The 16,338-nt window shown below is 50.8% G+C and overlaps 1 protein-coding gene and 1 long non-coding RNA gene across 9 annotated transcripts in view; one reads left to right on the top strand and one right to left on the bottom strand.

Moving 5' to 3' along the window:
• Positions 1 to 4,308, bottom strand: part of LOC108395691 (uncharacterized) — a 37,745-nt gene extending 33,437 nt beyond the window's left edge. For 4 of the 5 annotated variants that reach the window (XR_012129051.1, XR_012129055.1, XR_012129052.1 and 1 more), the window contains exon 1: positions 3,783 to 3,922. This is a non-coding gene — a long non-coding RNA (uncharacterized lncRNA). Of the gene's footprint in view, positions 1 to 3,782 lie in introns of all 5 variants that reach the window. The other variant, XR_012129054.1, reaches the window with a different exon arrangement.
• Positions 4,309 to 4,504: 196 nt separating this feature from the next.
• FGD5 (FYVE, RhoGEF and PH domain containing 5) overlaps positions 4,505 to 16,338 on the top strand; it is a 108,177-nt gene continuing 96,343 nt past the window's right edge. For 3 of the 4 annotated variants that reach the window (XM_037023792.2, XM_037023794.2, XM_037023791.2), the window contains exons 1-2: positions 4,505 to 4,662; positions 12,622 to 15,271. In XM_037023792.2, coding sequence (XP_036879687.2) covers positions 4,650 to 4,662; positions 12,622 to 15,271 — 2,663 coding nt within the window. In that variant the 5' untranslated portion in view covers positions 4,505 to 4,649. Of the gene's footprint in view, positions 4,663 to 6,783; positions 6,911 to 12,621; positions 15,272 to 16,338 lie in introns of those variants that run through there. The other variant, XM_037023793.2, reaches the window with a different exon arrangement.

Below are 16,338 nucleotides of genomic sequence, written 5' to 3'. Positions count from 1 at the left end.
TGGGTGTCTTGCTTCCTCAGCTGGCCGGGGAGTGAGTCTGGTATGTTTATCTGGTCCTGGCACAGAGAAGGCATGCTGCATTTTTATGGAAGGAAGGAAGGTAGGCCGGCTGCCTAGGTTTCTGGTCCCCATTCTGCCACTGTGATCTTGGGCAAATGTGGTATAACGTGAATAGCACAGGCCTTGAGGACAGAAAGACCTGGGTTTAATCTTAGCTCCACCACTAGCTCTCAGTCTTGAGTAAGGCTCTCACCTCTCTGACCCTCAGTTTTCTTTAATATAAAATGGTATCACAAGAAGCATGGAGAGAGAAAGTGCTCAGTAGATGTTAGGGTTCAGCATTCGTTACTAGTACCAGTGCTATTATGACGGCAGCCTGACAGTCTGCTGAGAGCAACAATTAAGACGGTGAGAGTGATTTGGAAAATGCGACATCTAAGCAGACTTTCTGCGCATCACAGAGAAAATAGTGTAGCCCGGTGGTTAAGAACTCAGCCTGTGTTCTTGGGGTGTGAGTCCTGGCTGGCCTGTAAGGGCAAATCACTTCCTCTGTCTGGGCCTCAGTTTTCCCACGTGTGAAATGGGGGATATAACAATCCCTGTATAGGATTCTTGGGAAGAATATATGTATGAAAGGCTCAAAAGGAGAGTGATGATAGTAATTACCCGTACATACTCATGTCCCTTGTGGGTATTTACAGCTGGCCCGTGAGCCGAATGGGTGGTTATGGCTCAGTTCCTTAAGGACTGAGTAAGTCCATCCATCAGTATTAGCACCGGATGTGGGTAAAGCCTTCTGGTCTTTCACATCCATTTTCTCTTATTAAGAAAAGCAAACAAAGGAGTAAGCGTTTCAGCTTCACAGTCCATCACTCCACACCACCATGAGGCTGCAGCCAACAGGCTCAGACTTGTGTGTTTTCCCAACTGTCACTGGTGCTGTGATCTTCTTAAGTAGACGTGGCTTAGCCTCAAATCCCAAATTCAACAGTGGTGGAAAGGGCTTAGCGAGGCACTGAGGTCTCTTGCTGCCCTCCTCTCTCCTTTTGCAGGTCCTACCACTGAGGGTAGCAATGGCTGTAGACTGAATTATCTGAGCTTTCTCCTGTTCCTGCCCTGGGGTCCTACGTTACTTGTTTTTTTTTTTTTTGTTAATACCCGGAAACAAGCTTGATTATTAAAACATACTTTCTTTTGGCATCAAATATTGAAGTGATTTCTCCACTCACTCATGCATACCCGCATTCCAACAGACACCCTCCCTCCTTCTCTACCATCTCTCCACCACCTTGACCAGCCCTCCCGCCACCTCCGTCTTCTCCAAGTCTATCGTCTCCACCATCTGTCAGGTCCAGTACCTCCACCTCCACTGCCAGCCACATCCCGTCTCCCACCTTCACCATGACTTCCACGGTTACTTCATCAACTTACCTTCTTCACCATTTCCATGCGGGGATCCATAAAGTTTATTAAGAGCCTGTCTGCATGACACTGATTCTGCCATAGATTTTCTATTCCCGAGGCTCAAGTACTTCTGCACAAAGGCTGGGGGCTTAAGGACTCTGTCATGGCTTGAAGATTAAAAGGTCCTTTGAAAGGATCCAATTCAATTTCTGATTTGGGAAAACTGAGGTACACCTGAGGCGCTTGCCTGAAAGTGTGCATAATCTCATTCTACACTGTAGGTATTAAAAGATAAACCAAGAGAAAACCTGCAAACCTGGAGAGGAGAGTTTGCTGACTGTGAAAACACTATATAAGATTTTTCATAATGATGGGACAAAAAGCTTATCCTCCCCAGAGCCTCTCCACATTACCTAACTGAAATTTATTGATGCCTATCTTCCCTGTGTGTACCTGAACACCTTCTGTATGCCAGGCACCAACTGACTCATGTAACAATTAAAATCAGACCTTCATGAATGTAATATTTTTGGTGAGCACCTGGTACATACCAGGAGTTCTGCTCAGCATTGGCTCATAGATACCCAGAAACCTACCAACCTTCCAGTAATGTATTAACAAGGAGACAAAGGTTAGGGGATTATGTTCTCACCCCAGTGAGAACCTGGGGAAACTTCGATGTTTTTTCTCTACTTCTGTGTGCTCTGGCCAAAAAAGAATGGGGTAGGTTATCTAGGGCAAACAGATCATCTGGGGAGCTTGTTAAAATGCAGATTCTGGTTCAGTAGGTTTGGGGCAGGGCCTGAGGTTCTGCATTTCTCAGAAGCACCTGAGCAATGCTGATGCTGTGGCTCAGCAGTGTGCTCAGAGCAGTAAGTGTTTCATCTATGCAATGGAAACATCTGGTCATCTGAGACCACCTGGACCAAAGGCTGGACCACAGGTGCCTAGGTGCAGGCAGACACAGCCATGGTTGTGAAATGCCTTGTGTTCATTTGGGATTCTGCCTCCTTGCAAAGTCCCAGCATAGCAAGTTCCAAAAATTCTAGCCTCTGCCACCTTCAATCCCAGAAAACTAAAGTGATCTTAAATAATCACTGTCTTAAGCCTTTATTTCATGTTCAAAAATTTTTTTTGAGAACCTACTAAGTGTTGGGTTCTAACATTCGATGCCAGGGCTGCACACATAGCCCCAGCCCTGGAGCCATCACCCTGGCAAGGGGTCGCCTCTGGGTCTTTCTTCCCCATCTGATGGACAGAAAAGGATGGTGGTGGTAGTGGGAGGTGGGGGTTATGTCCCATGTTCCTCCCTCAACTTCCACATAGTAGTAGATATTTTGAGTAAATTGCCAAAACAAATTGAGACATCCCCCTGCTCTCTTCCCCCAGAGTGCTGGATATGCTGAAATTCTACAACCTGGCACTTAGTAGACTCACAACCAATCTATCAAATGACCAAGCCACACCTTGAGTTGGGTCTGGAGCTGCAGAGATAGAGCAAATTTTGGCAAGAACAGAGTCCGGAAGTCTCATTTGAACACTTACTTTACTCAGTTTCTCCATGTGTGAAATGGCAAGAATTTTGATACCTGCCTCATAGGATTGTAGTGAGGCTTAAATGAATAAACATTTATGTACATAGCTTAAGCACTGTGACAGGCACCCGGCAGGTGCTCCATAAATGTTAGTTGCCAGTTATATGTGAAAGACATGATCCTTACCAGCTTTCAGTGACTGATGGAAGGAAGCCCTCAGTGTGGCAAAGCACCTCCTTCTGCACCTCACTTTGGGATGCTTCCACCCTCGATTTCCTGCCAAGCCAAACCCTTCATGGCAGCCCCAACAGGTCATACCTTTTGACCCCTCTGACTTTGCCCAAGCTATTCCCTCTACCTGAAAGGACTTTCCTTGCTTGGGCCCTCTCCACTTGGAGGCCACCTCTGAGTTCCCACACTGTGCACTCCTGTCCCCATCCCAGCACTCTCCAAGGAAGCAGAACTATGTTGCCTGGCCAGCCAGACATGGAGCTCCATGGCGAAGGCTTCTCTGAGTCATCCATGTCAATGAGCACCGGGTCTGGTCCCAGGGAGGTGCTGGCCTGTGTACTGAGAGTGAACAAAGAAAGGCGGCTCAGCAACCAGGTCTTCCTTTAAATGTCACTTCCTCAGGGAGGCCTTCCTTCATCACCCATTCTCTACTCCAGTGGTTCTGACTTCAGCGCATCAGCACCACCTGAAGGGTTTATTAAGCCCGAGATTTCTGGTTCAGTAAGGCTGTGAAGAGTCCCTAGAATTTGCATTTCTTCACAGTTCTAATGCTGCTCTTCACACTTAGCCACTGCCCCCATAACCCTGGTTTATCGCCCGCAAAGCACTTACCAATCTCTGAAATGATACTTATTGCATATTTGTCTTGTGTCTGTGCCGATCTTCTCCCCTCTAAGCTGCGTGACGGCAAGAATTTGGATATGTCTAGTTCCGCGCTCAGCACCACCGCTCTTGGTGAAGGTCTGAATGAATGCGCGAGGTTTAAAACGAAGATATGGACGGCCTGTTGGGCGAAGGGCCCAGGAAGGCCCCAAAGGCCCAACTCGTCGGCTTTCCCCGCGTCACCCGCCCGGATCCTAGTCCCTTGAACCCCGCGCGCTCCCCGAGTCCCCACGGCCTCGGCCCCTTTAAATGTGCTCGGGGGCGCCTCGCCCCTCGGCTGCCTAGATCCCTGACAGCAGAAAGGGGGAAAAAAACGCCTTCCTCTTCGGGAGCAGGAGGAAACGTCTAGGAGGGGGCGCGGCTGCCGCGCAGAGGTGCGGAGCCGGGAGCCCGGAGCAGACGCGACGCCGCGCGCTGCCCCGGCCGCCGCCCCACGCGCGGCGCGCTCGCGCCCCCCCGGCTCCCGCCCCCCGTCAGCGCGGCCCCGCCCCTGGCGGCCCGCGCTCCGGGCCCACTTGCCGGCGCTCCGTGCGGAACCCCGAGTGAACGCGACGCCGCGCGCCGCCCCGGCCGCGGCCCCCGCGCTCGCTCCCCGCTCTCCGGCCCGCCCGCCCAGCCCCGGAGGCTCGCGCCCCGCGCCCCCACTTGCCCTGCGCGCCGCGCGGAGTCCGGCGCGCGCCGGGGGCGGGGCGGGCGCCAGGGGGTGCGGGCCCCGCGGGGCGGCCATGGAGTGAGGCGGCGCGCGGACTCGCGCTCGGACGGACCGACGGACGCACGGACCGACTCTCGGCGGCCCCGGGCTCCGCGCGCCGGAAGATGAACAGGGCAGGTAGGAGGCTCCGCGCGTCCTCAGGGCGCCGAGGGCCGCGCGCGAGGGGCCCCGCCGGGCGCTCCAAGTTGGAGCGAGCCGCCCAGGATCCCCCGACCTTCCCACTCAGGAGCCTCTTCGGCCGGGGTATGGGCGGGGCTGCACTCCCCTCGCCCCAAGGCTGAGAATCTTCGGGGGCCGCTGCCCGGGACGCCCCGCCTCAGGGACGCCCCTCAGCCGGCGAGGCCGCTCCCTGGACGTGCACGCCCTTAGCCCACTCTCGCTGCGGCCCCCGCGTGAGGGTCCTCTCGGCAGTGGAGAAAGGCACTCCCTTCGTAATGGCGACTTGGCGCGCCCCGAAACCCCCACCCCTGCTCTTTGGGGACCCCGCCAGCCCCTCGTCGGCCCTCCAGAGGCCCCTTCTGGCCCACGGGATCCGTCCGGAGCTCTTCCCCACGCTGGGAGCTGTTCCTGGTTCCTCAGTACCCGGCGGTGCACTCTTAGGATTCCTGCTCCCTTCTTTCTCCTAGACCCTGCGACTTGGAACTCAACTCTCCGGATGAGACTAAAAAGCCCTAAATTATCCCCCCCACCCCCTGCAGCGCACCCTCAGTCGCAGCGCCCTGGCCCGGGCCCTCCTTGTGCCTTTCCCCGGGGACACTCCCCGCCGAAGCCCAGCCGCACGCGCCGTGTTCCCACCCATCCCTGGTGTCTCTTCTCTGTGAATCTGACTCCACCAGTTCAGGGATTCCGTGGACTCCAGAATGCGTTTTGACAGCCAATTTTAGCGATTCCCCCCAGAGCAGTGCCATTTAACAGATTTTTGTAACTGAGACTCAGACATGGGCGGTGCCTGGGACCCATTTCTCGGAATTCCTGACTCCATCCACGAGGAGGGCATAAAGTTCCCTCCAAAAGGGGGGTTTGTAGAGCAACAATCCAGCTAACTTCATTTGTTTGCCACGGAGCGGTCGTCATTCTTTCTTTCTTTTTTCTCTTGGAATTTAGCAGAAGGGCCCCCTGCCCTACCAACACCCTTGTCTGAAGCCATACTCCAAAACACACATCCCTAAAGAAACAGGAAGCCACCATTTTGGCTGTCTTAGAACCATATCCTGCTGGTGTGTGTTGGTGTGTGTGTGTGTGTGTGTAGTGTGTGTGGTGTGTGTGTGTGTGGTGGGTTTTTTCTTTTTGAAATATTTTTAATGAAAAAAGCCATTGTCTGAGGAGTGAGGTGCAGACAGGAGATGTTTGGCTGGAATGCTCTGACAAAGGAGACACTCAGGGACTTGGGAGTGTGGCAGCCGCCTCCCTGTGTCCAGACCCTGTTGTTGCTGGGCATGTGGACACCTGGGTAGTGACTGAGTGTGGGTCACAGAATAGGTGGTGCGGTGAGAGCAGAAGTGCTACTCTGGGATTGGGAAAGGCTGGAGCAGAGCCCCAGTGCCCAGTCAGCCACCCCTTGGAGCAAGAAGGTCCCCTCCTGCCTGTTCTGGCACAGCCTGGACAGAGCCAGGCTAGCTTTTTCCTACATTCCTAATAAAACTCGCTTTAAAACAATGGTGAGAGCGGTTCCAGTTTTCCCACGTTTCCCTGCAGAAGGCTTGGGCAAGCCCTCCCTTCTCTGAGAATCTGGGGGATGGAGTGAGCCGGAAAAACTTGGAGGCAGGTCTGGTCCCAGGAAATCTTAGCAGTTGCCACTCAGCTTCAGCCCCTGTAATTTGCCTCCAGCGTAAACCTGGTTACTATTTCAGCTGTGATGGCAGTGGTGGAAACCTCCTGTAATGATTTCTGTGTGCCATGCTCTGAATTTCCTGATCATGTAATAGTGCTTCTCACACTTCATGGAACTCAATGTCAAAACCACCATCTGCTTAGTTATGTGACCTTGAGCACATTACTTAATCTCTCTGTGCCTCAGTTTCTTCATTTGAAAAATGGGGATAATGAGATCTTTATCATTGAGTTCTCATGATTAAATAAAGCTCATAAAGTGCCTGGAAGAGTGTCACATTGTCAATGACCAATAAATACTAGCTAATGTTTATTGGGCACTTCCTTACTAGGAACCAGGTACTGCTTGTGTTTTACTTGTATCAATTCTGTTTTCTTTATGAGGTGAGTACTCTTGCTGTCCGCATTTTATAGGTGGGAAAACTGAGCTGCATGGATTTTTTATGGTCACTGACTTAATGGGAAGCTGAGACAGGATTGAAGCACGGACTGTTCAGCTTGAGAGCCTGCTTTTTTATCCAGTGTCTGACACAAAGTAGGTACACAGGAAATGTCTGATGGTTGACTTTGTTAGGCATCTTCTATTATTTCTCTTCAATTTCTCAACAGCCTTATGAAAAAAGGGGGTATTTCTCCATTTTATCAATAAAGAAACTGGAGGCTCAGAGAGGCAAAGTAACATGTCCAAGATCACATAGCTGATGTCTGGCAGAGCTGGGATTGTAGTCCAGGTCTGTCTGAGCTGGGAGCCCGTGCTCTTCCCCTTCTGGCCCATGCTGTCTTCTCAGGAAGTGCCCTGTCGTGGATCACTGGACTAGCTTAACAGCAGCCTAATTAGAAGTCATCAGGCTTGGCTTGGATATTCCAGCGGGCACCCAGGAATTAAAGTTAAATTAAGATGTAATTGGAAGGTGAAATTGGAAGATAATTACTCTTGGAACATATGGTTATGAGAGTTCCAGGGGGAATATATTGAACCGCAGTTGAAACAAACACAGGGACTGAAGATGGGGATATCAGGGGCATCAGAAGAAGACCCAGGAGTTGAATAGGCTGCAGCTGGCCAGAGCAGAAGAAACTGACTGCCTAGTGCAATCCTTTTGCTCTGCAGCTGGGGAAACTGAGGCCCAGAAAGAGGAAGGGACTTGCCCAAGGCCACACGTCCAGCTAGTGGAAGAGCCAGGTGTGGAGATCAGAGCTCCTAACTCCAAGTCCAGTGCTCCTCTGGACACTGCTTTTCATTTAACCTTGGCATAGCTGACAAGGGAGCAACAGCATGAATGTGTGAGTGACAGATATTTAATTAAAATAGAGAAAATATACACTTGTACCAGGGGCTGGCTGGGGAGATTTCTTTCACCAGAAGCTGTTAAGTCTGTTCCTTCTGTCACTGGGGTCCTCCACTCCCCCACTCCTCTTGGCCTCTTGGCTGGAGGGGTATTGCATTTGAGTCATCTTCAGGCACAGCAAATTGCCAGGGTGTCCTGGATGGGTTGGATACAACCCCCAAGCTCTGTGACACAGGGAGAAGGTCCATACAGCTGCCAGAGGGACTCAGGAGATGCAGGGGGTCTACCAGCTCCGTCCACGAAAGTGAAGCTTCACCCAGAGGAGGAGACCCCAGCTCTGATTTTCCCTGTAATGCACTCATCCCTGCCATACTCTAAGGTCATCAAACTGTACTCTTTACCATACTTCAAAGAGCTTGCATCTCACTGCCTCTGGGCCTCTGCACATTCTGTTCAATCTGGAATACCCAATCTCTTTTTTGATTATGAAAATCCTCCCTGTCCTTGAGCGTGCACCCTGATGCTGCCTCTTCCCTGGGTCTCCAGGCAGAATTGGTCTGAGGCCCAGATAACCATGTACTGAAGGTAAGGGCTCTATCCCCTTCCTTTCTGGGAGGGAGCAGAGCTAGAAGCTCTCACACTCCTTTTCTTTGCTCACTCCTTAGCCCTGCTTTTTCCTCTGTCCACACGCATTCACTGGTAATCTCACCAGGCTTGTGCCTTAAATTCCGTCTCTGTGATGGCTCCTTCCAGCCAGGCCTCTGCTAGGACCCAGACTTGTACATCCAAGAGTCCACTTGACTTCACCACCTCTGTGTGTGACAGGTAACTTGGATTTAACATGCGCATTTCTAGTTTTCCCTCCCCAGCACCTGCAGCCTTCCCCAATTCAATTGGTAGCAATTTCACTTTTCCAGCTGCTCCAATTCAGAATTTTGATGTTGTCCCTGACTTCTCTCTTACACCCCATGTCCAAACTGTCAGCAAATCCCACCAACTTTACCTTCATTTTTGGAATTCTGACACCCCCCCCCTTTTTTTTTAACCACTTCCACTCCTACCAACATGGTCCAAGCCTCCATCATCTCCTGCCTGTATTACTGCAAGAGCCTCCTCCCTGGTCCCCCTACCTCCATCCTCACTATTTATGTTTATTTCAACACATTAGCCAGAGTGGGCATGTCCTCCGTCTGCTCATGGTCCTGCATAACCTGCACCTTCCCCGTAATCCTCTGACCTCACTCCTGCCTCTCCCCTTCTCTTGCTTGCTCACTTCTAGCCTCTCTGGCCTCCTTAAACATGTCCTGGCTTCCCTCACCTCTTTCAAATCTTTGCACTAATGTCCCCTCGGTGAGGTCTACCTGGGTCACTCTCTTTAAAACTGCAAAAATCTCCAACTCCTAATCTTTTTCCATAGGCTTTGTGAACATCTATGATATGTAATACACTTACCCTTTTTATTGCTTATCTCCCACCAATAGCATTTAAGCTCCACAAGGAACAGGGTTTTTATTTTGTTTAGTGATGTAGCCAAAGAATGTAGATGAGTGTCTGGCACATAGTAGGTGCTCAGTAAATATCTCTTTAATTGAATTGGATGCAGACAATTGGATGGGAGCAAATGAAAGCCAGCCATTCACCTTATGGTCAGTTTGTACTTTTGAGCTCTGGACTCAGCCTTAGGTAAATTTCTCACATAGTTAGCTGTTGCTGGTCTCTCTGGCCTCAGTTTCCCTGCCTTTTACCCTTCTCTGCCTCACTGGAACCCTGAGTCTCCACCGTAGAAGAAATGCTAAGTGACAACAGGGTGAAGTCAGAGGTTCAAGTGAATGGAGCAGGAAGCAGGAAACCACACTAGCTGGGCCTTGCTCTGGATGTGCTGAGTAACCCGGGCCAGCCTGCTCTCTCTGTGCCAGAGCTTCCTCATCTTTCAATGAGGGGTGCCACCAGGCCTTTCTGATTCAGGTATCTTTGGATCTCAGGGGAGATGCCGGTGAAGTGCTCTGATCTGAGCTGGGAGCAGGGCACGGATGCTCCATACTTGTCATTCCTAGGGGCTCCTGTGGAGAAGGCATTTTCTTGCAGGCTCACGCCTCAGACACCCAGTGTGACCTTTCTTGAGGAGATGGCGCCCACAGATCAATAGCATGATCAGATGAAGGATGGGGTGGGGGGGGGTGATGCAGCCAAGGTGACACTCGTTTTTCACTGTCTGTCTGTCTCTCTGTCAGGCCTCGTAGTGCCCCTGTGAAATACTACCTCTTAAAGATGAGAAATGAGGATCCCTACCCCAAGGAATAATGTCATGCCAACACCTGACATCTGATGCTGAGAGCTTGAAGCTAATGTCACATAATATATGAGTGGCGAGCAAGGCTTATACCAGGGAAGTTGTGGGGTAGGCAAAGACTGCCTTTATTAGAGCAATAATAGCTACTGTTTATTGAGTACCCCTATGTGAAGGCCTGCTGCTAAGCACTCTTAATATATTATATATGTTTTAAATTTCATAATGACCTCCTGGGAGTAGGAGAGTACCCATTTTACAGAAGAGGTAACTGAGGCTGAGTCTCATACTTTGTAAGTGGCAGAGGCAGGATTTGAACCCAGATCAACCAGCCTCCAAAAGCTCAATCTGTAACTCCGTATTAACACGTAGCTGAAGCTTGGCTGTTGAAGCTCCAAACAGTTGTTTGGTTGTTTGCTTTTTACCAATTTGAACAGATATTTTTCTAGAGTCGGATGTATATCTGATTGCCTACAGAAACAAGGAGTTGGAAAGTCCCTCATATCTTGAAGACTCTGGGTTATTATCTGGATGTCAGTGGCTGGCCTTGGTGTTGATGGGGATGAATTAGGTGTAGGTTAGAGGCTGATGCACTGGGGGCTTTAGTCTCTAAGGTCTTGACATTGGTGCCTCTCCTCTCCCTTTCTCTCTGTCAGCTGTCACATCTTACAGCTGCCGGTACTCCTGTTCTAACTCAGAACTTCCCCTGCCCTCCTCATTAGCTGTGCACTGGAAAACCAGGGAGCCAGGTTCATTAGATTTATGAGCACAGCCCAAGTAAAGAGGTTCTGAAATCAGGCCCTTTCAGGAACAGAGTGCATGGGTTTTATATACCTATATTATTGCTGCTCCAGGCTTTTTTATTTCCTTTGGGGTCTCCTCAAAGGAAGTACACAGTCCTGCCAGTTTAGGGGAGATGATACTGACTTTGGCCTCAGACATATTGAAATTGGGGTTCCTATCAGTTAGAGCTGTGCTGGGTCAGTACACAGCCACCACCCACATGTCACTGCCCACCACTTGAAATGCAACCAGTCTGAATTGTGAAGTACTGTGAATGTAAAATACACATGTGGGTTTGAGGACTTCTTATGAAAAAGAATGTCAAATATCTCATTAATAAGTTTTGTACATTTATTACATGTTGATCCAAACATGAATCATTGATTACATGATGATGTCCAAAATGATAAAATTCTGGTTATATAAAGTAAAAAAAAATGTATTGTTGAAATTAATTTCACCTGTTTCTTTTTTACTTTGTAACATGGCTATGAGAAAAATTTAAATTACACATGTAATGATGAACATGGCTCACATTGTATTTCTGTCAGGCAGACATAGATTAGAGATGGCTGGGGTTAGGTGCTACAGGGATTTAACTGGGAATCAAATGCAGGGGGGAGAAGAGTTTGCTGATAAAGTCCCAGGCCCTCTGCTCTGTCTCGCTTCTGTCGTGCACCAGGCTGGCATTCTGAGGCTGCTCTGTGTCAAACCCCAGCCCTAGTGGGGATGGAACTAGAGATGAGACTGGCTGAAGGGGAGACTCATGCATCCTAACCCTTGGGCTGGGATGCCAGGCAGCACTTTTGAAGCCAAGCTGTCAGGATGGAGTTGTATCCCTGGAAACTGACATTCCTCATGCTGCCCACAGTGTGCCCAGGGGCTTGGAGGCACAGGCAGAAGGCATGGAGGTGTGGGCTTGCTTGTGGCAGGAGAGATGCTGACCTTGGAAGTGGGTGACCATTCCCTTGACTCTTCTACTTGTCCAGCTCCCTCCCAGCAAAATTCAGCTGGAATATCACCTCCAAGAGGTGTTCTCTATTCATGGCAACTCTTGCTTCTCTAACTCCGTTTGTACCACATCTGTTATTCTGCCATGATCCTCGACATCCATAGGGGAAGAGACTTTTGCAAATATCCATGCTGGGAGAGGCCACATAATTTCTCCTGTGAAATTTGGATGCAGGGCAGTTAGCTGCCAACCAGTCCTGAAGCACATAGAATTCAGAGAATCATACATCAGAAGAATCATATATCACTGCCCAAACCTTTGATGTAGCATTCTTGAGGGAATGAGATAATGCCTATTGAGTCATATTATTCCAAGGGTCTGTGGTTCTGTCCTCCACTTGTCCTGTTAGTCTTGTCTCCCTAAGTCAACTAGAGGTGTTCTTCTCTTCTTGACCCTAGAAGACCCTACCATGTACAATGCTATGTGTTTACATAGTAGGTATGCAATGAATGACCTGTAGGATGAATGTGAGCTCTGGGAGGACAGCAGGGGTGGTGACTGTCAAGTTCAGCACTGACTTGTGGGTACCAGGCACATAGAAGTTATTTCATACATAGATGTTAAAAGGCTGAGCACAATGATCTGGACACCTTTATTTGAGGGGTACAAGATACCATTCATTTTGGTTTTGTTAGCTGGACTATGTATAGAAGAAAGGTCTGTTTACAGAATGAATCTTTAGTGCAAGGTCAAGGAGTTTTAAAGATGACGGTAGAGGGCAGAAACCTGAGACAGAGCACAGCAGACTGGGTTCTCACAGGTCGGGAAATCATCTTCTGTGTTCGCTCTCAAAAATGGGAAGTAGGAGACTGAGTGAGTGGAAGTAAAGGTAATTGTACTTTTGTCTCCTTCTTTTCTCCATTTTCATCCCTTAGATTCACCAAAACCACCAGTTGCTCCCAAGCCAAAGACTGCCAGTCCTCTCACGCCAGTGACGGCACCCAAATTTCCTTCATCACCCCGGCCCGATAGTCTTCACAGTCCCAACTCCATGTCTAGGGGGCCGAAACCCCCCATCGCCCCTAAACCCAGGCTGGCCGCCCCCAACGAGTGGAGAGCCAGCATCTACATGATCAACAGCTTGAACAAGTGCAGCAACGGGAAGTTGGTGTGTGTGGACAGGGGGCTTTATGAAAAGCACCTGTCCAACCCGGAGTGCTCCGAATCCGAGGGGGATGAGGATTACATCGTGGTCCCTGGGGCTCCCCCAAAAGAGGATGAACCCAGGGATGGGGGCCCTGCAGAGAATGCAGTCATGATGCCTCTGGATGCCACTGGGGAAGAAGAGTGTCAGGAGGGAGGTGGGGAGTGTGACATGGAGGGGGCAGGAGCCGCTGAGGATGTGGCAGCCCCAGCTGACATGGTGCTGAGTGGAGAGAGTGATGAAGCCATCACTCTTGAGGACTGTGTCCCTGACCTGGGTGCAGAGGAGCAGAAGTTCACAGGTGAGGAAGAAGTGCAGCTGGTAGAAGGACACAACATGGGCAGCCTGGTGGACAGGGGCCCCTGGGATGGAGAGGCGGTGCTCCCGAGCCATATCATCCTGACTCACATTGATCTAGAAGATCTGCCAGCTCCTGGTGAGGAGCCCGGGCCCCCCAGGACACCCCCGGGGGCAGAAGAGGGTGGTGAGGAAGGCTGCGCTCATGCAGAGCCAGGGGCACCAGACGAGTGTGTGGATTCAGATGGGCTGGCCGAGGGGGATGTTGAAGATGCCAGCGAGGCCCCCCCAGAGAATGATGGATTGACTGTGGGTGAACTGGAGGCAGAGGCAGGCACCCACAGCCCTCAAATCTCCGAGGAGTGTGAAGATGCCACAGGCGGCGACTACCACAGTGATGAGGATGAACCACCTGACCAATGTGAGAAAACCAGTCAAGAAGGAATGGCAGCCACCCCGGAGGCAGGAGGAGACCCCCGGGAAGGTGAAGACCCTGTGCAGGAGGAACCTGCCGAGGACAGCTGCCAGATCGTTCCTTTCGAGAATGAGTGTGTGGATGACTTTGTGACTTCACTGTCAGCAAGTCCCTATGAGTTCTTCCCAACCGAGAGCACCTCCTTCTGTAGTGAAAGCTACTCCCCCTTTCCAGAGCCTGCAAAAGGCATAGAGTCCAAGCGGGAAGCACAGCCAAGAGAATGTGTGGAGCAGGCCCCCGGGGCTGGGGCGCTGCATGGTCAGCGTGGCTTCCTGCAGGGTGGTGCCACAGAGGGCCCCTCTGTCCCTGACGTGGTGGTCATGCCGGAGGGCGAGGATCCTGCTGACGACGCACTCGCCAGCCCCTATGAGATGGGAGTCGGCCCGCTGTATGGGGCTGACCCCGGGGAGGAAGAGAAGCCCGGCACACAGGCTGCCCAGGATGGTCACGGCACGAAGGAGGAGATGACCTCGGATGCTGAGGGTGGGCTGGCCGCCATCGACAGGAAGAACACCATCCCGAGGGCCAGGCCGCACTCTGGGAAGATGGCAGGCTATGTCCCTGAAACTGTCCCGGAAGAAACCGGGCCAGAAGCTGGCTTGTCAGCCATTAGCATCGGAGGTGCCACCAAGGAAGCACGAAAGACGGTTCTGTCGTTGGAGGGGAAGCCGCTGGAAGCCGGCAGGGCCTTGCCGGCCAAACCCAGAGCCTTCACATTGTACCCTCGGTCATTCTCCGTGGAAGGCAGAGAGATTCCCGTCTCCCTGTCCCGGGAGCCGGAGGCATCCAGCTTAGAGGACCACAGGATCAAAAGGAGGGATGACAGCCTCTCACTGCCTGGTGTGATCGGCTCCTCCGGGAGCTTCTCCCACCAGAACCACCTCCCATCCAGTGGCACCTCCACACCGTCTTCTGTGGTCGACATCCCACCCCCTTTCAATCTGGCCTGCATCACCAAAAAGCCCATCACGAAGAGCTCCCCATCCCTGCTGATCGAGAGCGAGCCCCTGGACAAGTACACCAAGAAGAAGAAGTCGTCCTTTAAGCGTTTCCTGGCACTGACTTTCAAAAAGAAGACAGAGAGCAAAGTGCACGTGGATGTCAACGTGTCCTCTTCCAGGTCCTCTTCAGAATCCAGCTACCACGGGCCTTCCAGGCTTCTGGAAATTGACCGGAGGAGCCTCAGCAACTCGCCCCAGCTGCAGGCTCGGACTGGCAAGCTCCGGGCCTCCGAGTCGCCCTCCTCCCTCATCTTCTACAGGGATGGTAAGAGGAAAGGCGTCCCTTTCAGCAGGACGGTGTCCAGGGTGGAGTCCTTTGAAGACCGCTCCCGGCCTCCCTTTCTGCCCTTGCCCCTGACCAAGCCACGGTCCATCTCATTCCCCAATGCCGACACTTCGGACTATGAGAACATTCCAGCCATGAACTCGGACTATGAGAATATCCAGATTCCGCCCCGGAGGCCTGCGAGGGCCGGGACGTTTACAAAGCTGTTTGAAGATCAGAGCAGAGCCCTGTCCACGGCCAATGAAAACGATGGCTATGTGGACATGAGCAGCTTCAACGCTTTCGAGAGCAAACAGCAGAGCATAGACCAGGATGCAGAAAGGTACTGTGAAGTTCTGTTTTCTTTGTTGTTGGGCAGGTGTAACTATCTGAGCGGCAAGCTCAGGTGCAGGGGACAGAGTGGACTGGCTTTTCAACCTAAGGCTCTATTCCTTTCTAGCTGTGTGACTTGGGTGAGTGGCTTTACCTCCCTGAGCCTCAGTTACTGCATCTGTGAAGTGGGATTCATGCTCCCTCACAGAGGGTTTGAGAAGATCCGAGTAGATAATTTCTGTGAAAGTGTTGTCTAAAATGCCAAATGTGGTACAAATGTAAGCGTTTGTATTTCCATTATTTGGGAAATGTTTCTCATCTCCTAGGTAGATGGCTTTGCCACTCCCCTCTGGGAAAGTCACCAAGAGAGAATGTTACAGAATTTTGCCAAGCTAAATATCTTTCACTATCAGGAAAATACCCTAAATTGAGATTGATACCTTTTTATTGTGTAAACATACACTCTATTCAAGGGAATGAGAAGCAGCAATTTATTTAAATTGTTTGAAAGGCTAAGGGTTCCCTGAGCTAAATTTCTGAATAGAAGTCTTTAGGAGGTGCACCCAAGCTGATTTTTTTCTTTTTGGACTCATTCAGTCTGGTTATGAGAGCGGAATACTGAAATTACTGACAATAGCAGGGATTTTCTGACCCCACTGTCCCAAGACTGACTGAATGCCTTTATTGATCATCCCAAATGGGTAATTACCAAATCTTCCTATTCCTTGTACATTGTGGATGCATCTTATAGGCAATGCAGTTCAGCCTCAACCACGGATGCTCTTTGGAGGTGCCTAATCTGAACGAGTGAAAGCCAAACAGTGGTGGTTTTAAAGGGTAGCCTGATTCTTTCCTCCATGTAAGCGTCATGACCTATTCCCACACAGGCTGTTGCTGCTAGGAATTCCCAAGGGACCTGCAGTAATGGATAGATAAGAATGATTTGCAATTAGCATTAGGGCTCATTGGAGTATAGGTGCTAGAAGTGTTTGTATGGTTTATTCTCCTGAGGTTTTTTTTTTACCTGGTTCCGCACCCTGGCTGCATCTACTCCCTGCTGAAAGGGCTGCAGCAAAG

This window comes from Manis javanica, chromosome 3 (assembly GCF_040802235.1).
Source record: "Manis javanica isolate MJ-LG chromosome 3, MJ_LKY, whole genome shotgun sequence".
NCBI classification, from domain to species: Eukaryota; Metazoa; Chordata; class Mammalia; order Pholidota; family Manidae; genus Manis; species Manis javanica.
This window is presented reverse-complemented; position numbering and strand designations above follow the sequence as displayed.